The following is a 22,683-nucleotide window of genomic DNA, read 5'->3' on the forward strand; positions in this document are numbered from 1 at the left end:
TTTCATTGCAAATGACCTACAGAGAAAAAAAAGTTGGTGTCTAAATTTGTATTATTTGCTCTTGGTCTGATCTCACATAATTATAAGGTAAAAATGTAGTAATAAAGAAAGGTGTGTTGCTCACAAGAATGTCTTACATTCAAAAATCACAGCTTTGCAGACTGGAAAAGGCTAGGAGGTGAGGTTGGCAAGTTTCTGAGAAACCGTTAAAAATCAATGTTGTGCTTCTTTGCAGCGCTACATTGTATTTGACTTTACTAGGAAAACTTGCACAGTGCAGCCAGAACACAGCACCGTTTGAAGGGAACGGCCTGATGTGGAACAGTGCTGCAAAGCGAAAGCGATAATGGTTCCTGCTTTTGTCCGGTTCTTTCTGCAGATATGCTGCATTTTCTTTGATGACATCTCAGATCACATGTAACTCTTCAACAAACGATACAAAGAGAATAAAGCAAATTTGATAATAGAAGTAAATTGGAAAGTTGTTTAAAGCATGAACATTTAATTTTGACTTTCATGCTTCCTATTGTTTTTTATAAAGGAAAAACTTCAAAGTGGTACTTTTCTTCTGTGATGCTTCTAATGTGCTTTTTAAAATTCATTTTGCACTGATCCATTTTAACACAAATTATAACTCATATTTATACGTTGTCATGCTAATTTCTTTCCAAATATTGTCTGGCAATAGAATAGGTTGCATTTAAACTCTACTTTGTGGCCCATCTACAAAGTCCACTGTTGATTCATTTTCATTTGGAAAATCAATGTTGCAATTGTCAACAGATCTATGTAGGGTGCTATAGTATTGTTCATTGGAACTGAATCTATACAAAGTGGAAACGTCATCCCAAGACTTGTTGCTTGGCATATCAAAGGCTTCTGGTTTCTTTTGCTCAAAGAAGCTTCTCAGATTCCTAATAGCAAGTTTAGTGGCATATTCGTGTGCCAGCTCATCAAACTTTTCTTTTTCTTTATCAATGTAAATTCTCCAGAATGTCATCTGAAGGAAACTGACTTGAGATCGGCAACTTGTGTAGCAGGTGCTTAGCAGAGAAACAATCGCTGATATCACTATAAGCCACCAACCTAGAATCTGTGAATTATGAGACAAAAAAAACAAATCTTTTGAGAGTAATTCATATTCAGTTAGTCATAGAAATTCCTAAAAATTACAATTAGCATAACATTCTAATATGAATACCAGTTGAGGTCTTTTTTTTAATCTATGTTATTAAAAGTGACAAGAAATTTACAAGGTCATTAACTTATACACAGTGAGGTAGATATAATTCATAAAAGAACCACAGGACTCACTCATGTGGGACGCTAGTTAATGGGACATGCCAGTGAATATAAAATATGTTATGCATAGAATAGAGTTTATGTAAAATGTGTAAAATATATCTATACTTCTATATCTATATGAATATATATATATATATATATATATATATATATATATATAAGATTGCATATACAGATATATATATAGAAATATCTATTTTTAAATGCAAAAAAAAAATTATATGTGAAAAACATAATGAATTCAAGTATTTCTATTCAAAACACATAACACAATACAAATTATATTACATGTTTCAAGGTATTTGGCAGGGCTCAAAAGTGTGTGTGTATATGTATATATATGTACAGTATCTCACAAAAGTGAGTACACCCCTCACATTTTTGAAAATATTTTATTATATCTTTTCATGTGACAACACTGAAGAAATGAAACTTTGCTACAATGTAAATTAGTGAGTGTACAACCTGTATAACAGTGTCAATTTGCTGTCTCCTAAAAATAACTCAACACACAGCCATTAATGTCTAAACCGTTGGCAACAAAAGTGAGTACACCCCTAAGTGGAAATGTCCAAATTGGGCTCAAAGTGTCAATATTTTGTGGGGCCACCATTATTTTCCAGCACTGCCTTAATCCTTTTGGGCATGGAGTTCACCCGAGCTTCACAGGTTGCCACTGGAGTCTTCTTCCACTCCTCCATGACAACATCACAGAGCTGGTGGATGTTAGAGACCTTGCACTCCCCCACCTTCCAATTGAGGATGCCCACAGATGCTCAATAGGGTTTAGGTCTGCAGACATGCTTGGCCAGTCCATCACCTTTAATCTCAGCTTCTTTAGCAAGGCAATGGTCATATTGGAGGTGTGTTTGGGGTCGTCATCATGTTGGAATACTGCTCTGCGGCCCAGTCTCCGAAGGGAGGGGATCATGCTCTGCTTCAGTATGTCTCAGTACATATTGGCATTCATGGTTCCCTCAATGAACTGTAGCTTCCCAGTGCCGGCAGCACTCTTCCAGGCCCAGACCATGAAACTCCCACCACCATGCTTGACTGTAGGCAAGACTCACTTGTCTTTGTACTCCTCACCTGGTTGCCACCACACACGCTTGACACCATCTGAACCAAATAAGTTTATCTTGGTCTCATCGAACCACAGGACATGGTTCCAGTAATCCATGTGTTTAGTCTGCTTGTCTTCAGCAAACTGTTTGCGGCCTTTCATGGGTCTCATCTTTAGAAGAGGCTTCCTTCTGGGACGACAGCTATGCAGACCAATTTGATGCAGTGAGCGGTGTATGGTCTGAGCACTGACAGGCTGACCCCTCACCCCTTCAACCTGTGCAGCAATGCTGGCAGAACTCATACGTCTATTTCCCAAAGGCAACCTCTGGATATGACGCTAAGCACGTGCACTCAACTTCTTTGGTCGACCATTGTGAGGCTTGTTCTGAGTGGAACCTGTCCTGTGAAACCGCTGTATGGTCTTGCCCACCGTGCTGCAGCTAAGTTTCAGGGTCTTGGCAATTTTCTTATAGCCTAGGCCATCTTTATTTAGAGCAACAATTCTTTTTTCAGATCTTCAGAGAGTTCCTTGCCATGAGGAGCCATGTTGAACTTCCAGTGACCAGTATGAGAGGGTGTGAGAGCGATAACACCAAATTTAACACACCCAATTGCTCCCCATTCACACCTGAGACCTTGTAACACTAACGAGTCACATGACACCAGGGAGGGAAAATGGCTAATTGGGCCCAATTTGGACATTTCCACTTAGGGGTGTAATCACTTTTGTTGCCAACGGTTTAAACATTAATGGCTGTGTGTTGAGTTATTTTGAAGGGACAGCAAATTTACACTGTTATACAGGCTGTACACTCACTACTTTACATTGTAGCAAAGTGTAATTTCTTCAGTGCTGTCACATGAAAATACTGTACTGTATTTACATGTGTATTTATTTATATTTATTTTTCGGTCTCTTTATTAAGATACAAACAGAAAATACAGGAAATATATACACAAAATATAAAAATAAACATTCAGAACAAAATGGCTTATTCAGGCAAATTCTGTATTTAGTGTGACCTCCATTGGCACTAAGCACATCTTAAATTCTTTTGGGGAGACTATCCTGAAGTTTTCTGAAGTAATCTTCTGGTATTTCACTTCCTAGAGTTCTTCTTTAGATTTAGGTTGTCTTTTATTTCTTTATCTGTCCGGGTGATCCCATACTGCCTTTATAATATTCAGATGTGGACTCTGTGGAGGTCAGTCCATGACTGTCAGTGTTTTATCAGCTGTTTTTCTCTCCAAATATGATTTCACTGCATTAGCACTGTGCTTGGGATCGTTATCATGCTGAAAAATAAAACCATTCCCAACCAGGCGCTTTCCAGAAGGCATGGCATAATGAATTAAAACCTGTCTTTACTCTTCAGCATTCATGATCCCATCAATTCGGACAATATCGCCAACACCAGTAGCAGAAATGCAGCCCCAAACCAGGACAGACCATCCACCATGTTTCACTGAAGGCCGCAAGCACTTATTCTTCCAACTCTTCTTCTCACATATTCTTGAGAATTGGACCCAAAAATTTCAAACTTGGATTTGTCACTCAATAATACTCTTTTCCACTGAACTTCCTTAAAATCTTTGTGAGCTTTAGCATATCTTAGCCTTTTCACCCTGTTCCCTTTCAAAAAAGTGGTTTCTTGGCTGCAACCCTTCCACAAAAAACATTCCTGATCAAGCTTATATATATACTCACCGGCCACTTTATTAGGTACACCTTGCTAGTACCGGCTTGGACCCCTTTTTGCCTTCAGAACTGCCTTAATTATTTGTGGCATAGATTCAACAAGGTGTTGGAAACATTCCTCAGAGATTTTGGTCCATATTGACATAATAGCATCACGCAGTTGCTGCAGATTTGTCGGATGCACATCCATGATGCGAATATCCCGTTCCACCACATCGCAAAGGTGCTCTGTTGGATTGAGATCTGGTAACTGTAGAGGCCATTGGAGTACAGTGAACTTATTGTCATGTTCAAGAAACCAGTTTGAGATGATGTGAGCTTTGTGACATGGTGCATCCTGCTGGAAGTAAATATCAGAAGATGGGTACACTGTAGTCATAAAGGGATGGACGTGGTCAGCAACAATACTCAGTTAGCCAGACAGATAGCTCAGCATGCTAAGGCACTGTGGCTGAGCTCTGTAGCAACCCAAGGGTTGCAGGTTCGATCCCCGGCAAGGTCCACTCAGCCTTTTATCCTTCTGAAGTTGATAAAATGAGCAGCGCCTTGAGACCCTTACGGGTGACATACATACATACATACAGGTAGGCCGTAGCGTTTAAACGATGCTCAATTGGTACTAAGGGGCCCAAAGTGTGCCAAGAAAATATCCCCCACACCATTACACCACCACCACCAGCTTGAACCGCTGATACAAGGCAGGATGGATCCATACTTTCATGTTGTTTACGCCAAGTTCTCACCCTACTATCGGAATGTCGCCACATTGCTAACAAGTACATAGAATTAAGCACATAGACATGACATCAATGGGTTGTACAGAAGAGTTAATTGACTTTTAACATGGCACTGTCATAAGATTCCACCTTTGCCACAAATCAATTAAATCTCTGCCCTACTAGCTCTGCCCCAGTCAACTGTAAGTGTGTTTAATAGAAAGTGGAAGAGTCTAGGAGAAACAACAGCATAGGCATGAAGCGGTAGACCACGCAAACTCACAGACAAGTGCTGAATCGCATATCATATCGCTATATCATCTGTTGCATCACTCACTACAGAATTCCAAACTGCCTATGGAAGCAACATCAGCACAAAAACTGTGCAATGAAAGCTTCATGAAAATGGGTGTCCATTGCCGAGCAGGGGTACACAAGCCTCACATCAACATGCGCAATACCAAGCTTCCACTGGAGTAGTGTAAAGCACGCTGCCACTGGACGCTGCAGCAGATGAATCTTGTTATCTGGAGTGATGAATCACACTATACTATCTAGCAACCTGATGGAAGAATCTGGGTGTGGCTGATGCCAGGAGAACACTACCTACCAGAATGCATAGTGCCTACTCTAAAGTTTGACGGAGGAGGGGTAATGACCTGGGTCTGTTTTTCGGGGATTAAGGGGGCAACTTTATATTAATGCTCTGGTTTTGGAATGTGGTGTCCAACAAGTTCATATTTCAGAAGAAAAGTTTATATGTAAATATAGATATAAATGTATTTAAAATTAAAAATTATATTTTATTCAGAGTGAATAACAATGCTATTTCAAGTATTTCTTAATACACCTCTTGTTTTAGTACACTTGGCTTAATGCGCCTTCTGGTTAGAATGTGCGAGTGAAAGCATAAAAAGCTTTTGAAGCACGCTCCATAGAAGTCTATGGGGAAAGAGACTTAGTGCTGCTGCACTATTAGACCTCCAGATGTTAGTAAACTTGAGGCTTTTACTCAAGCAAAAGCTTTCTGCTTTCAGCTTGTAATATGAGCATAATAATAGGAGCACTATTGATTTGGTTTCAGTGGTATTAGCACTCAATAGTGCTACTATTTTGCTCTCCACTTGTAATTTAGGCCATAGTGTTTCACTTCTTTTCAGCATAATTTCATGACCCTTTAACCCCTTGAGTGCTAACAACGGCTCTGAGCCGTCACAGAGTTTCCCACTCTGGTGCTAACGACGGCTCAGAGCCGTCACTAGCACTCTCCCACCTTGAGGGATATATGGGGGCTCCAACCCGCTCCTACCCTGGCGATGGGGCCTGCATAGTGACAGATATCGCCGGGGCTTCACATTATGCACGGTGACGTCACACGCAATGACGTGATGACATCACCGCACAACTTTATTTAAAAATCACAATGTTAAGTATAGGAGCAGGGGGCATGCTGCTTAGAAGCCTGTATCTCAGGCATCTAAGCAGCTGCAGACCTCCAAGACCCACCGTTGGAAGGTAATCGCCCAACCTTTCCAACAGTGTAAGTCTTGGGGATCTGGAAAAAAAAAAGTTAGAAAAAAACAATTCAAAAATTAAAAAATAAACTTAAAACAGCTTAGCACCCAGGTGGGAAAGTGCTTAGCACTCAAAGGGTTAATAGGCTTTAGGATATATAGTAGGAGTATTTTTGTATATTAAATAAAGACTTCCCAAATTGAATTTTCTAATTGGATAATGAGAATACAAAAATATTTTGTCCATCACACAAAGCTGTGGACATTGTTCTTATCAGGTGAGTATTCTATTCCTATGAATTAGTTGTACACAAACATGCACTTTAAAGTGAATGTAAAGTCATGCAGCATGCTAAACACTGTCTAAAAATTGAAGTGAAAATAATGGCACTTTAATTCACGATTTTTTAAACAAATTTATGATTACCTATTATTTTTAATTTATTTGGATCCGTTCGTCATTTCAAACCTCCGCCCACCATCTTGGATTATTGATTGACATCGTAGGCTCGCTCTTGTCAACCAATAATCCAATCCCCCCGGGGGGACCAAACCCCCTTTCCTTTACGTCACACTATCGTAAGCGCTTGCGTTGGAAAGAAGAGAGAAAAACGAGCTCTTACTCACGTTCACATTTCGCGCATGCGCTATTTCAATTAATTCGTACTTCATTATTTTTTTATAAAAATTGCTACCGCTTGGTAAGTATCGATCGTACATGGGCTACGGTATCAATAATAGTACTTTCCGTTTGTAAGCATAACATAGCGATATTTCATTGGGCATTATATAAAGTATAAAATATGCGACTTACAATATTGAATGTTTTTAAAGCAGCAAAATTTTTTTATGGGTGTTAGATCTTTTGATTCTCAGTAATACTTTCAATAGAATAGTAAGGTTTGTTTTGTCTGAAATAAGTGCAAACACATGAAAAATGTATTTATCAATGTACATATTGTACAGACAAAAAGATAAATTTAGTTTATTTTTATGGGGGGGTAGTAAAATGATCTATATGTTTATGTATGTCGTTTTAACATAATAAAGAACCTAAGAATTGATGACAAATTCTAAGATCATAATTACAATTTTTTTTATGTTTATAACATTTTTGTTTTTTTTTCATATCAAATGATCGATATATATTTTGTTGATAATAAGGCACATAATAATTGAGGCAAGAATTTCAAATCATACTTACATGAGTAGGAGTTTGAATACAATACATCGTAGGGACGATGGAACGCTGCTTAACTGTATTGCACGATAGTATTCAGTGAATGTATTCATTCACTGAATACTATGTTGGTAGTCATCGGCATCGGCTTGTAAAGCATGCGCTCTGTATCTCAAAGCCAGGAGCGCGCATTGCCACTACGTAAACAGCGTGTGGGACCGCTGTATACGTAAGAGTGTAAAAAATAAGGAAGTTGTGGGTGGGAGGAGCATGTCCCGAAAACGGAGAATATTTGGTAATATAAGTATAATATTTATTTTTCATTTTTTTACAAAAATAAAGTGGCGGTTTAATTGAAAAACTAACAAGCTACATTGACGTACTTTCAATTATGAAAAAATTGACATTCACTTTATAGGGACATGAAACCCAAATTTTTTCTTTCCTGATTTAGAAAGAGCATGCAATTTTAAACAAAAAAGTTGGGTTTAATGTCCCTTTAAGTTAGTTTCAGTAGTTTATAATTTATTGCAGTGTTTTTAAAAGCATTTGGTCTAGGGCAGAGCTTCTTAAACTTTTTCACCTGGGACCCCTTTTTGCATTGGAAGTTTTTTGCAAACACCCCCCCCCCTCCCCTTATTAAAATATACTCTAAAAAAACGTTTGTTAGACAGGTTTTCTTATACCTCAATATACCACACAGGTGAAGGGGTTATTATAAAAAAATAAGTAAATTCAACATTCATAGCCATTGCTGATCAATAACAGACACTTTGAGCCCCATTTATCAAAGCTCAGGCAGACAAAGTTCACTTCTTCATTCTGCCAGGATTGCAGAATGCCTGGCATTTGCTAGCCCAATGGCCTCTTGTCATTGGCTCACCTGATTGGTACAGCTAGTTTCCAGTAGTGCATTGCAGCTCTGGAGCTGATTTTAACTATGTTTTCAACCCATGTGTAGGAGTTAAACACCCAGTTATTTGCAATAATGCAAAAATAATGACCTTTAAGTAATGAAAGCAGGTTCAATTAGTAGTGTAATTGTAAATAAAAGCTACATTGCTGTTATAAATTGTGTAAGCCAGTGGTAGCAACATATATCTCCATTAAAGCCTATGGATGTGTTTTATGTTACCAGCAGTTTACACAGGCCTTAGTCTTTAGTATTCAACCTAAACAGATCTCATAATGGCAGCAAGAAGATAAAAAAAATCCCAAATTGAGAGCACCAGTTCTCATATTATATGAAAGCTCTCAATAGTTCAATAGTTCCCTTTATGTGGGAATCCGTCTTGCTTTAATTACATGGCTTGATAAATGGGATGACTTGCACATGGCTCGCAAAATACTTTACTTGCTGCTGCTCATTATTATTTTATTGTTACTTTTTTACAGAGCTTGAACTATTGAATAGAGTCAGTGTTCTATATGAATCTGTCTGACACAATATATATAAAACTATGAGAATAAAATATGATTAAGCAAAGCATGTGAACCAATACCATCAAAGTCACAAGATCCAGTAGTTAAACCAATAGGTTTCATGCCAATATTAAACTCTAAATTTGATTTCGCTGTCAAGGCTGAAAGTCATTGAATGCTTTGTAATCCTCTCTTTTAACCAAACAGGAAATATTACATTTTTTAATTTCCTTGCTATGTTTTTATCCCCTGCAATATAGTGCAGGACACAGCTGTTAAACCAATTAGGAGCAGCATACACGAGTAACCACCAATCACAGCCGTGTCATACTTGGGGAGCCCTGAGCAGGACTGTTATTATGTGGGGATTAAACACAACGTTTACATGGGACACTGGTGGTCAAATAAAATATTCTAATTAATTGTATTTTTCTTTTAGAATATCCCCATGTCATTTTTGTTAATCTCCAGGGACAGTGAATTTTTATAATATCTATTTATTTATTTGTTTGAAGTAACAAAGCAAGGATAGGTCTTTAAGCGCACAGGAAAATGTTCAAAAGATATATAGCTGTAGAGATGGGGTAAAGTCCAGATCCCTCTTAAAACATATATATATATTTATATTATATACACACATATATGTGAATAAACATTTTCCTGTAGTAGTGAGATTGTGTATTTACAGGACCCCACCTCAATACTATGAGGTAAGGGGAATGCTTTATCAGTGAAAGGGAATATATTCTCACGGTTTTCTTTCCGGTGCTTTGTGCCTTTTGGAGCACATAAAGCAGGATGGAAGCTTAGCGCTAGCCATAGTATAATACTTACTTTCTAGAGCACATTATTTATTTATTTATTAAATGGGTGGGGGGTTTTAATTGTTTTTATATTTTGGTATACACTTATAATTCAGCATTTTTTATTATTAAAGTTATTAGCTATTTAAATGGACAGTCTACACCAGAATTGTTATTGTTTTAAAAGATAGATTATCCCTTTATTACCCATTCCCCAGTTTTGCATAACCAACACAGTTATATTAATATACTTTTAACCTCTGTGATTATCTTGTATCTAAGCCTCTGCAAACTGCCCCTTTATTTCAGTTCTTTTGACAGACTTGCAGTTTAGCCAATCAGTGCCTGCTCCCAGATAACTTCATATGCACGAGCACAGTGTTATCTATATGAAATACATGAACTAACACCCTCTAGTTTTGAAAAACTGTTAAAATGCATTCTGAAAAGAGGTGGCCTTCAAGGTCTAGGAAATTAGCATATGAACCTCCTAGGTTAAGCTTTCAAATAAGAATACCAAGTGAACAAAGCAAAATTGGTGATAAAAGTAAATTGGAAAATTGTTTAAAATGACATGCTCTATCTGAATCATGAAAGTTTATTTTGGCCTAGACTGTCCCTTTAACTTCTATGCATTCGATCTGGATAAATAACATTCCTTATTTTCTCTTTATAGGACCAGTAGCTTATGTCCATGGCCCAGATGTTAGAACAATTTCTAAAATATTGCTATTATCACAATGCTTTTGCCTTGCAATCGAGATTGCAGATTACATTTTATAAAGGGCTGAAAGCAGTGTTTGATGCTTCTTTGACACTGGCAGAATTTGAAATACAGCAGCACCACCTGCATCTATTTATCTATCTATCTATTGGATTCTTTTAAAGCACGGCTATTCACCCGTAAGGGTCTCAAGGCACTAAGGGGAGCTGATCTGGTGGGAAAACGCTAACGGTTGCCGTTCAGTCGAAGAGCCAGGTCATGATGTCCTTTTTGAACTTTGTTAGATCAGCATCTTGTCAGAGGTGTAAAGGGTCGGTGTACCAAGTTTTGGCTGCCAGTTGACAGCAGGACCCGCCTCTAGAGATGATTTTTCTGATATGGGGGATGATCGCGAGGGCTTGGTCGGCCGACCGACCATAGTTGTCTGGCGGGGTGTAGAAGGTGACACGGTGGTTTAAGTATTCAGGGCTGATGTTGTGGAGGGCTTTGAACGTGTGGGTGAGGAGCTTGAAAGTTATTCTTTTGTTGATGGGGAGCCAGTACAGGTCTCGCAGGTGTTTTGTGGTGGGGGATTGGCGAGGGATGTTGAGGATGAGTCTTGCCTAGGCGTTCTGGATGCGCTGGAGTCTCTTTTGGAGCTTGATGGTGCATCCGCCATACAGTGAGTTGCCGTGGTCCAGTCTGCTGCTGACGAGTGCATGGGTGACCGTCTTCCTGGTGTTGGGTGGGATCCATTTGCATGGAAGGTGTAATGTAAATGATACCTTTACATTGTATTTAATGACAATTTACATGTGTCAACTAAAACTTAAAAATACAATAGGGAAACTAGGACATGAATAATAAAGCTATAGGGGCTGTGGGACTGTGGGTATAATATACATGTGTATACACTGTGTTATGTATATATTATACTGTTAAATACTATTATATGTATGTAAAGTGTTTTCATTATTTAAATAAACGTGTTTTTTACTTTTGCCGTGTTCTTTTATTTATAGGAAGACATTAGTAGACAATAGTTGCAGCTTCTTCAAAATGTGTTTTTTGGTATTTATGGCTTTTTTAATATTGTACATTTATTGCTGCAATAAGTTCCCTCTGCATGTGTTTTACTTTATTAATATTGCAGTTACACTGTAACAAATGTGTTACTAATATAGAACAAGTATGGTACGGTGCGGTCTCAATATTAGAAGTAAAACAAGTACAGTAAAAACTTATAGCTGTAATACAAATTCACTATTAAGAAAGCCATCAATTCCAAAAAACAAGTTTTACATAGTGCAAAATTGAAAAAAAAAACGTACTTTTGTAAGACAAAAAAGCTGTGACTTCCTAAAAAGAAAAGAAAGTTTAAAACACATTTATTTAAATAATGAAAACACTTTACATACAATATACCCACAACCCCCAAGCTCCTATAGGTTTATTATTCATGTCTTATTATTGTATTGTAACAAAATGTGTTTTAACTCCAAAAGTTAAAAACATATTTTAATAAAAAACAATTCACATACATATTATCATATTTTACAGTATAATACCTACACATAACACTGTGTATTCATATGTAAAATATACCCACAATCCCCCAGTTCGTACAAATGTATCATTAAGGGTTTATTTTAACAAAGGTGATCAGATACTTAGGGGCCGATTTATTGAGTCGGACAGACATGATCCACTGTAGCGATCATATCCGCCAGACATCGCTGAATGCCGACAGGTGAACTGCTTGTGCAATGCTGCCCCCTGCAGAGTTAGCAGGGGGTGTCAATCAACTTGATCGTATAGGATCTGGCTGATTGCTGTACGCCGCCTCAGAGGGGGTGTACAGGTTAAGGAGCAGCGGTCTTAAGACCACTGCTTCTTAACTCCTGTTTCCGGCGAGCCTGAAGGCTTGTGCGGAAACAAATGTATCTGGTCACATTCAGGGCATGATAAATTGGCCCTATAGAGAATGTATGGGCATCAATGGGACTTTCATGTATTTACAGTAAATGGGGAAAAATTGCTGGGGTTTCATATTTTTAAAAGGACTGTCCTTCTTAGGAGCATCTTTTCACACATACCAGTCTTGCCAGCCATTGAGTAGTGAGATTTTTAACTGAAACAAATTTACTGAATGTACAGTAAAACTTAGTTTACCTATCTATTACACCCTTCCTGCCGTTAGGACGTTCAATGCCGTCCTAACTGCACTGGGCTTTAGCAGCGTTAGGACGGCATGGAACATCCTAGCCATTTGGCTGTCCTGAAGCCAATAGTGGCTTGGTAAATGGGATCGCAGGCTAGAGGGCATGCCTAGCATCATAGGCACTCCCCCAGACACGATTCCATCATTGAAATCACACGATCGCGTGATTTCAATTTTTACTTATTTTTTTACATGGAAACTTTGTTCCGATTTAGACAAATAAATCTGGTTATGAAGGGGTCAATTGAACTGTTATTGCACATCATTTGTTTTCTATTTTAGTGAATACACATGCTTTGTTATGTAAACATGCGTTCAATACACCCCCTCCCCACTGCCGAGATCTGGGTTCACTGGTGATGTGGGCGGATATTTGATCAGACAGCAGTTCCTGTTGTTTTCTATGGAAGGCGCAATGCCACTCGTCGGGACAGAGATGGGTCAGCCCACTTTCTATAAAATATTACTGGACGCACAGATTGCGAGACTAGTGAGACAAAAAAACATAATTTATGTAAGAACTTACCTGATAAATTCATTTCTTTCATATTAGCAAGAGTCCATGAGCTAGTGACGTATGGGATATACATTCCTACCAGGAGGGGAAAAGTTTCCCAAACCTCAAAATGCCTATAAATACACCCCTCACCACACCCACAAATCAGTTTAACGCATAGCCAAGAAGTGGGGTGATAAGAAAAAAGTGCGAAAGCATAAAAAAATAAGGAATTGGAATAATTGTGCTTTATACAAAAAAATTATAACCACCACAAAAAGGGTGGGCCTCATGGACTCTTGCTAATATGAAAGAAATGAATTTATCAGGTAAGTTCTTACATAAATTATGTTTTCTTTCATGTAATTAGCAAGAGTCCATGAGCTAGTGACGTATGGGATAATGACTACCCAAGATGTGGATCTTCCACGCAAGAGTCACTAGAGAGGGAGGGATAAAATAAAGACAGCCAATTCCTCTGAAAATAATCCACACCCAAAACAAAGTTTAAAAAACTGAAAATATAAGCAGAAGAATCAAACTGAAACAGCTGCCTGAAGTACTTTTCTACCAAAAACTGCTTCAGAAGAAGAAAACACATCAAAATGGTAGAATTTAGTAAAAGTATGCAAAGAAGACCAAGTTGCTGCTTTGCAAATCTGATCAACCGAAGCTTCATTCCTAAACGCCCAGGAAGTAGAAACTGACCTAGTAGAATGAGCTGTAATCCTTTGAGGCGGAGTTTTACCCGACTCGACATAAGCATGATGAATCAAGGACTTTAACCAAGACGCCAAAGAAATGGCAGAGGCCTTCTGACCTTTCCTAGAACCGGAAAAGATAACAAATAGACTAGAAGTCTTTCGGAAATTTTTAGTAGCTTCAACATAATATTTCAAAGCTCTAACTACATCCAAAGAATGCAACAATCTTTCCTTAGAATTCTTAGGATTAGGACACAATGAAGGAACCACAATTTCTCTACTAATGTTGTTAGAATTCACAACCTTAGGTAAAAATTTAAAAGAAGTTCGCAACACCGCCTTATCCTGATGAAAAATCAGAAAAGGAGACTCACAAGAAAGAGCAGATAATTCAGAAACTCTTCTAGCAGAAGAGATGGCCAAAAGAAACAAAACTTTCCAAGAAAGTAATTTAATGTCCAGCGAATGCATAAGTTCAAACGGAGGAGCTTGAAGAGCCCCCAGAACCAAATTCAAACTCCAAGGAGGAGAAATTGACTTAATAACAGGTTTTATACGAACCAAAGCCTGTACAAAACAATGAATATCAGGAAGACTAGCAATCTTTCTGTGGAAAAGAACAGAAAGAGCAGAGATTTGTCCTTTCAAGGAACTTGCAGACAAACCTTTATCCAAACCATCCTGAAGAAATTGTAAAATTCTAGGAATTCTAAAAGAATGCCAAGAAAAATGATGAGAAAAACACCAAGAAATGTAAATCTTCCAGACTCGATAATATATCTTCCTAGATACAGATTTACGAGCCTGTAACATAGTATTAATTACTGAGTCAGAGAAACCTCTATGACTGAGAATCAAGCGTTCAATCTCCATACCTTCAAATTTAAGGATTTGAGATCCTGATGGAAAAAAGGACCTTGCGATAGAAGGTCTGGTCTTAATGGAAGAGTCCACGGTTGGCAAGTAGCCATCCGGACAAGATCCGCATACCAAAACCTGTGAGGCCATGCTGGAGCCACCAGCAGAACAAACGAGCACTCCTTTAGAATCTTGGAAATCACTCTTGGAAGGAGAACTAGAGGCGGAAAGATATAGGCAGGATGATACTTCCAAGGAAGTGACAATGCATCCACTGCCTCCGCCTGAGGATCCCTGGATCTGGACAGATACCTGGGAAGTTTCTTGTTTAGATGAGAAGCCATCAGATCTATTTCTGGAAGTCCCCACATTTGAACAATCTGAAGAAATACCTCTGGGTGAAGAGACCATTCGCCCGGATGTAACGTTTGGCGACTGAGATAATCCGCTTCCCAATTGTCTATACCTGGGATATGAACCGCAGAAATTAGACAGGAGCTGGATTCCGCCCATACCAGTATTCGAGATACTTCTTTCATAGCCAGAGGACTGTGAGTCCCTCCTTGATGATTGACATATGCCATGGTTGTGACATTGTCCGTCTGAAAACAAATGAACAACTCTCTCTTTAGAAGAGGCCATGACTGAAGAGCTCTGAAAATTGCACGGAGTTCCAAAATGTTGATTGGTAATCTCACCTCCTGAGATTCCCAAACCCCTTGTGCTGTCAGAGACCCCCAAACAGCTCCCCAACCTGTCAGACTTGCATCTGTTGAAATCACAGTCCAGGTTGGAAGAACAAAAGAAGCCCCCTGAACTAAACGATGGTGGTCTGTCCACCACGTCAGAGAGTGTCGTACAATCGGTTTCAAAGATATTAATTGAGATATCTTTGTATAATCCCTGCACCACTGGTTCAGCATACAGAGCTAAAGAGGTCGCATGTGAAAACGAGCAAAGGGGATCGCGTCCGATGGAGCAGTCATAAGACCTAGAATTTCCATGCATAAGGCTACCGAAGGGAATGATTGAGACTGAAGGTTTCGACAAGCTGAAACCAATTTTAGACGTCTCTTGTCTGTCAGAGACAGAGTCATGGACACTGAATCTATCTGGAAACCTAAAAAGGTTACCCTTGTCTGAGGAATCAATGAACTTTTTGGTAAATTGATCCTCCAACCATGTTCTTGAAGAAACAATACAAGTCGATTCGTATGAGACTCTGCTAAATGTGAAGACTGAGCAAGTACCAAGATATTGTCCAAATAAGGAAATACCACAATACCCTGTTCTCTGATTACAGACAGATTACAGACAGAAGGGCACCGAGAACCTTTGTAAAAATCCTTGGAGCTGTTGCTAGGCCAAACGGCAGAGCCACAAACTGGTAATGCTTGTCTAGGAAAGAGAATCTCAGAAACTGATAGTGATCTGGATGAATCGGAATATGCAGATATGCATCCTGTAAATCTATTGTGGACATATAATGCCCTTGCTGAACAAAAGGCAGAATAGTCCTTATAGTTACCATTTTGAATGTTGGTATCCTTACATAATGATTCAATATTTTTAAATCCAGAACTGGTCTGAAGGAATTCTCCTTCTTTGGTACAATAAAGAGATTTGAGTAAAACCCCAGCCCCTGTTCCAGAACTGGAACTGGCACAATTACTCCAGCTAACTCTAGATCTAAAACACATTTAAGAAATGCTTGAGCCTTCACTGGATTTACTGGGACACGGGAAAGAAAAAATCTTCTTGCAGGATGCCTTATCTTGAAGCCTATTCTGTACCCTTGTGAAACAATGTTCTGAATCCAATGATTGTGAATCGAATTGATCCAAATTTCTTTGAAAAATCGTAATCTGCCCCCTACCAGCTGGGCTGGAATGAGGGCCGCACCTTCATGTTGACTTGGGAGCTGGCTTTGGCTTTCTAAAAGGCTTGGATTTATTCCAGACTGGAGATGGTTTCCAAACTGATACCGCTCCTGTAGGGGAAGGATCAGGCTTTTGTTCCTTATTGTGACGAAAGGAACGAAAACGATTAGTAGACCTAAATTTACCTTTAGATTTTTTATCTTGTGGTAAAAAAGTTCCTTTCCCCCCAGTAACAGTTGAAATAATAGAATCCAACTGTGAACCAAATAATTTATTACCCTGGAAAGAAAGGGAAAGCAAAGTTGACTTGGAAGACATATCAGCATTCCAAGTTTTAAGCCATAAAGCCATAAATAGCTAGAGACATATACCTGACATCAACCCTAATGATATCAAAGATGGCATCACAAATAAAATTATTAGCATGTTGAAGAAGATTAACAATGCTATGAGAATTATGATCTGTTACTTTTTGCGCTAAAGCTTCCAACCAAAAAGTTGAGGCTGCAGCAACATCCGCTAAAGATATAGCAGGTCTAAGAAGATTACCTGAACATAAGTAAGCTTTTCTTAGAAAGGATTCAATTTTCCTATCTAAAGGATCCTTAAAGGAAGTACTATCTGCCATAGGAATAGTAGTACGTTTAGCAAGAGTAGAGATAGCCCCATCAACCTTAGGGATTTTGTCCCAAAACTCTAATCTGTCAGATGGCACAGGATATAATTGCTTAAAACGTTTAGAAGGAGTAAATGAATTACCCAAATTATTCCATTCCCTGGAAATTACTTCAGAAATAGCATCAGGGACAGGAAAAACTTCTGGAATAACTACAGGAGATTTAAAAACCTTATTTAAACGTTTAGATTTAGTATCAAGAGGACCAGAATCCTCTATTTCTAATGCAATTAAGACTTCTTTAAGTAAAGAACGAATAAATTCCATTTTGAATAAATATGAAGATTTATCAGCATCAACCTCTGAAACAGAATCCTCTGAACCAGAGGAATCATTATCAGAATCAGAATGATGATGTTCATTTAAAAATTCATCTGAAAAATTAGAAGTTTTAAAAGACCTTTTACGATTACTAGAAGGAGGAATAACAGACATAGCCTTCTTAATGGATTTAGAAACAAAATCTCTTATGTTAACAGGAACACTCTGAATATTAGATGTTGATGGAACAGCAACAGGTAATGTAACATTACTAAAGGAAATATTATCTGCATTAACAAGTTTGTCATGACATTCATTACAAACAACAGCTGGAGGAACAGATACCACAAGTTTACAGCAAATACACTTAACTTTGGTAGATCCAGCATCAGGCAGCGATTTTCCAGAAGTATCTTCTGATTCAGGACCAATCTGAGACATCTTGCAATATGTAAAAGAAAAAACAACATATAAAGCAAAATTGATCAAATTCCTTAAATGACAGTTTCAGGAATGGGAAAAAATGCCAGTGAACAAGCTTCTAGCAACCAGAAGCAAATAAACAATGAGACTTAAATAATGTGGAGACAATAATGACGCCCATATTTTTTGGTGCCAAAAAAGACGCCCACATTATTTGGCGCCTAAATGCTTTTAGTGCCAAAAATGACGCCACTTCCGGTAACGCCAACATTTCTGGCGCAAAAACGTCAAAAAATGACGCAACTTTCGGCGACACGTATGACGCCGGAAATAACAAACAAAATTTTTGCGCCAAAAAAGTCCGCGCCAAGAATGACGCAATAAAATGAAGCATTTTCAGCCCCCGCGAGCCTAACAGCCCACAGGGAAAAAAAGTCAAATTTTAAGGTAAGAAAAAAATTGATTATTCAAATGCATTATCCCAAATAATGAAACTGACTGTCTGAAATAAGGAATATTGAACATCCTGAATCAAGGCAAATAAATGTTTAACCCCTTAATGACAACTGACGTACCAGGTACGTCATGCATTAACAAGTAGTTAATGACAATGGACGTACCTGGTACGTCAGTTGTCTAGGAGAGTGCTGGAAGCGATCGCAATCGCTTCCAGCAGCTCTCAGGGTATTGCAGTGATGCCTCCATATGGAGGCATCCTGCAATACCTTTTTAGAAGACTCCGATGCAGAGAGGGCCACTCTGTGGCCCTCTCTGCACCGGTAGTTCGTTGGTGGGTGGGAGCGCAACAGGGAGGTGGGTGGGCGGCCCATCGCTACCCGGCATCCGGTTCCTAGAAGTGCAATGTGCACGCCGGGTGCCGGGAGCATGTGGGGGGGCGCGCGCATTAGCTGGCCACTGACACCAATGAGGGAAGAGGGGGGGGGGGGGGAAAGATTTTTTTTTTAAATCATATAAAAGGATCTGGGAAGGGGGAGGGGGGTAGGGGTATTGTGGGGGGCTGCTACACTAAAGAAAACCCCCCAAAAAAGAAAAAGAGCAGAAAATACTTTTGTTTTTGTGCAAATTGGGTACTGGCAGACAGCTGCCAGTACCCAAGATGGCCGCAATTAGATAGGGGAGAGGGTTAGAGAGCTGGGGGGGGGATCATGGAGGTTGGGGCTAAGGCAGGAGTCCATCACAGCTAAAATATTTTATTTTTTTTTATAAAAAAAAAAAAAAAACTCCTTTTATTTAGTACTGTCAGACTTTCTGCCAGTACTTAAGATGGCGGGGACATTTGTGGGGTGGGGGAGGGAAGAGAGCTGTTTGGGAGGGATCAGGGGTGGGATGTGTCAGGTGGGAGGCTGATCTCTACCCTAAAGCTAAAATTAACCCTGCAAGCTCCCTACAACCTACCTAATTAACCCCTTCACTGCTGGGCATAATTTACGTGTGGTGCGCAGCAGCATTTAGTGGCCTTCTAATTACAAAAAAGCAATGCCAAAGCCATATAAGTCTGCTATTTCTGAACAAAGGGGATCCCAAAGAAGCTTTTACAACAATTTGTGCCATAATAGCACAAGTTGTTTGTAAATAATTTCAGTGAGAAACCTAAAATTGTGAAAAATGTAAAGTTTTTTTTTTATTTGCTCGCATTTGGCGGTGAAATGGTGGAATAAAATATACCAAAATGTGCCTAGATCAATACTTTGGGTTGTCTTCTAACAAAAAATATATACATGTCAAGGGATATTCAGGTATTCCTGACAGATATCAGGGTTCCAATGTAACTAGCGCTAATTTTGAAAAAAAGTGGTTTGGAAATAGTGAAGTGCTACTTGTATTTATGGCCCTATAACTTGCAAAAAAAGCTAAGAACATGTAAACATTGGGTATTTCTAAACTCAGGACAAAATTTAGAAACTATTTAGCATGGGTGTTTTTTGGTGATTGTAGATGTGTAACAGATTTTGGGGGTCAAAGTTAGAAAAAGTGTGTTTTTTTCCATTTTTTCCTCATATTTTATTATTTTTTTTGTAGTAAATTATAAGACATGATGAAAATAATGGTATCTTTAGAAAGTCCATTTAATGGCGAGAAAAACGGTATATAATATGTGTGGGTACAGTAAATGAGTAAGAGGAAAATTACAGCTAAACACAAACACTGCAGAAATGTAAAAATAGCCATTGTCATTAAGGGTAAGAAAATTGAAAAATGGTCCGGTCATTAAGGGGTTAAACACAAATATTTAGAACTTTATATAAAAGTGCCCAACCATAGCTTAGAGTGTCACAAAAATAAGACTTACTTACCCCAGGACACTCATCTACATGTAGTAGAAAGCCAAACCAGTACTGAAACGAGAATCAGTAGAGGTAATGGTATATAAGAGTATATCGTCGATCTGAAAAGGGAGGTAAGAGATGAATCGCTACGACCGATAACAGAGAACCTATGAAATAGACCCCGTAGAAGGAGATCATTGAATTCAAATAGGCAATACTCTCTTCACATCCCTCTTACATTCACTGCACGCTGAGAGGAAAACCGGGCTCCAACCTGCTGCGGAGCGCATATCAACGTAGAATCTAGCACAAACTTACTTCACCACCTCCATAGGAGGCAAAGTTTGTAAAAACTGATTTGTGGGTGTGGTGAGGGGTGTATTTATAGTCATTTTGAGGTTTGGGAAACTTTGCCCCTCCTGGTAGGAATGTATATCCCATACGTCACTAGCTCATGGACTCTTGCTAATTACATGAAAGAAAGGCTGTTTTACATGGGTCTGATGATCCGTTTAGCATCGGCGGCTTATATGAGATCTACCCAGGTTCTAAGATCAACTGTTAATCACCTTATAATTAAACATATTGGTATGATCAATACAGAATTTTTTTTTGTTCCTATCCTTTTCTTCTTCATATGCTCTTACTGAGATTTTACCAGCTCAACTTCACTGTTACGTAACGTATCTCTGACCTTGTATATCTTTAAAATATTATTATTTATTTATTTTAATGTCATGAGAGAAAAAACACATGAACCCTTGTTTAATTTGTCTAGGGTGATCTAGTTTAGGGCATTTGCTTTAGGAGGATACTGCCCTTTAAATTATGTGGGCAATTGCTTCCAGGACTGTTCTTGCATTTATATCTATAATAAAAATGTATTGAAGTTAATGATTAATGTTCTTGTAAATGTGATTATTGCTAAAAAATTAAAGCAAGACTTGCTGAACCTGAGCACAACACGATCAGCCAACCAAGCAGACACAGCAGTCTTACATCCAATTGGCAGTCATTTTCTGTTTGGGCGTTGCAATGCAGTGATGCAGAAAATATATTTTCTAACAAATTAGACCCTTTAAAATTGTGTGATCAATAATTTTCCGTGGGTAATTGTTAAAGTTGTGTTATTTCTCCAATTACATAACAGCTGATGTATTTTATCAAATATAATGCAGTTTTGAAAGGTAAAAGAGGGTCTTTATAAATAAGCTCAGCTTTAACATTCATATTTTTTTAAATTTTTTGCTTATTTTAGTTTGAATTTTAAATTTAGTGCACATTAGATCGTGTACGGAGCTTTTAATTATTGATATATGTCTAATCTGCTTTGTTGCATGAAATACAAATCGTCCAGCATTATATTTGTATATGCATTTGATTACCATGCATGCTAGTGCACATTTTGTATCAAGCCCTATTTAAAGGAATATTCTAGTCAATACTTAAAGTCATATGAGCGAATTTTGGTCTGGAAAGGAAGCTTTCTTGCAATATGTGTTTTTTTTTTATCTGTATGCAATACATGTGTTTTTACTAAAAGCTGTCACTATTTTACCTTTGCACAAGATTTAAGAAATCTTGTCTGTTCAAAGTAAAAGGCAGTGTCTGAATGCACGTGCACAAGGAATATGGACATATGCTCTGTGCACATTAAAAGCTATCACTAAGACAGCTATATCTTTTACTAGAAGCATTTTCCTAATAAATTAGATTGCAAAAAAATGTTTCTATTTAGAACTGAAAATCTTTAAAATAATGTAATGCTCATAATAAAAAAAACTGTCTAAATACATTGATTTTCTTATTTAGTTTACAACATAAAAATATGATTTGATTTGAAAAGGACTACATTAGATGTATATTATTATCAAGCATCAAATCACAGAAATATGCTTTTCATACCTGTGATTGTGCTTGGAGAAGTAAAATGACTTCTTCAGAGTCCGGGCTGCCTTTCCCACAAGTCACCTTAAAGAGGTGTGTCTGGCAGTGTTCTGATTTGTTCTTGCACAGGTACTGCATATACTGGGGGTTCTGGAAGCCACTCATTGCACATGCATAAAAGGTCCCATTAAGTAAAGCAATCGAAATCCACATGATGGGACCAATGGATGCATTCAGTGTGAGTTGTATAAAAACATAAAGACAATAGCAGCGATTTCCTTTGGGAAACATCTTTTTGGGGTTCAAACAACATCCTGTGATGAATTTCCATGTTCTGCTGTTTAAAAAGTAGCCAATTATTAAAAGAACTATTGCAGGAGCAAAGAGGAATGCAGCCCCATAAACAAGGTTCTGATGATTACACGGACATTTAAAGGCGACAATGGAAAATAATTGTTGGCCTCCTATGGTCACGAGAGCCAAAAAGCTGTAGCCAATCGCTGACTTCTTCTCAGCACAAAACTGTATTAATTTTTGCAGTGCCTCCATGTTTAACATATAGAGGCAAAAATAAAATATTCT

The 22,683-nt window shown here is 38.3% G+C and overlaps 2 protein-coding genes across 2 annotated transcripts in view; one reads left to right on the forward strand and one right to left on the reverse strand.

The window, feature by feature from the left end:
• Positions 1–22,683, forward strand: part of LOC128643706 (trafficking protein particle complex subunit 3-like protein) — a 245,095-nt gene that overhangs the window by 151,772 nt on the left and 70,640 nt on the right. The gene's annotated exons all lie outside the window — the stretch shown is intronic.
• Positions 615–22,659, reverse strand: LOC128643705 (calcium homeostasis modulator protein 5-like). Its single transcript, XM_053696535.1, has 2 exons — positions 22,120–22,659; positions 615–1,093 (listed from the first exon to the last, which is right to left on the reverse strand). Exons 1-2 carry the CDS (start codon positions 22,657–22,659, stop codon positions 701–703), a joined length of 933 nt encoding a protein of 310 aa, XP_053552510.1. The 3' UTR covers positions 615–700.

This window comes from Bombina bombina, unplaced genomic scaffold (genome assembly GCF_027579735.1).
Source record: "Bombina bombina isolate aBomBom1 unplaced genomic scaffold, aBomBom1.pri scaffold_602, whole genome shotgun sequence".
Classification (NCBI taxonomy): Eukaryota; Metazoa; Chordata; class Amphibia; order Anura; family Bombinatoridae; genus Bombina; species Bombina bombina.

What these genes read in the sequence shown, in the direction of transcription:
- LOC128643705 (XM_053696535.1), bottom strand. Translation starts at nt 22,659, where the DNA reads ATGTTAAACATGGAGGCACTGCAAAAATTAATACAGTTTTGTGCTGAG. An exon ending in TTCTCCAAGCACAATCACAG is followed by an intron (nt 1,094 to 22,119) that starts GTATGAAAAGCA and finishes CATAATTCACAG; the next exon opens with ATTCTAGGTTGGTGGCTTAT.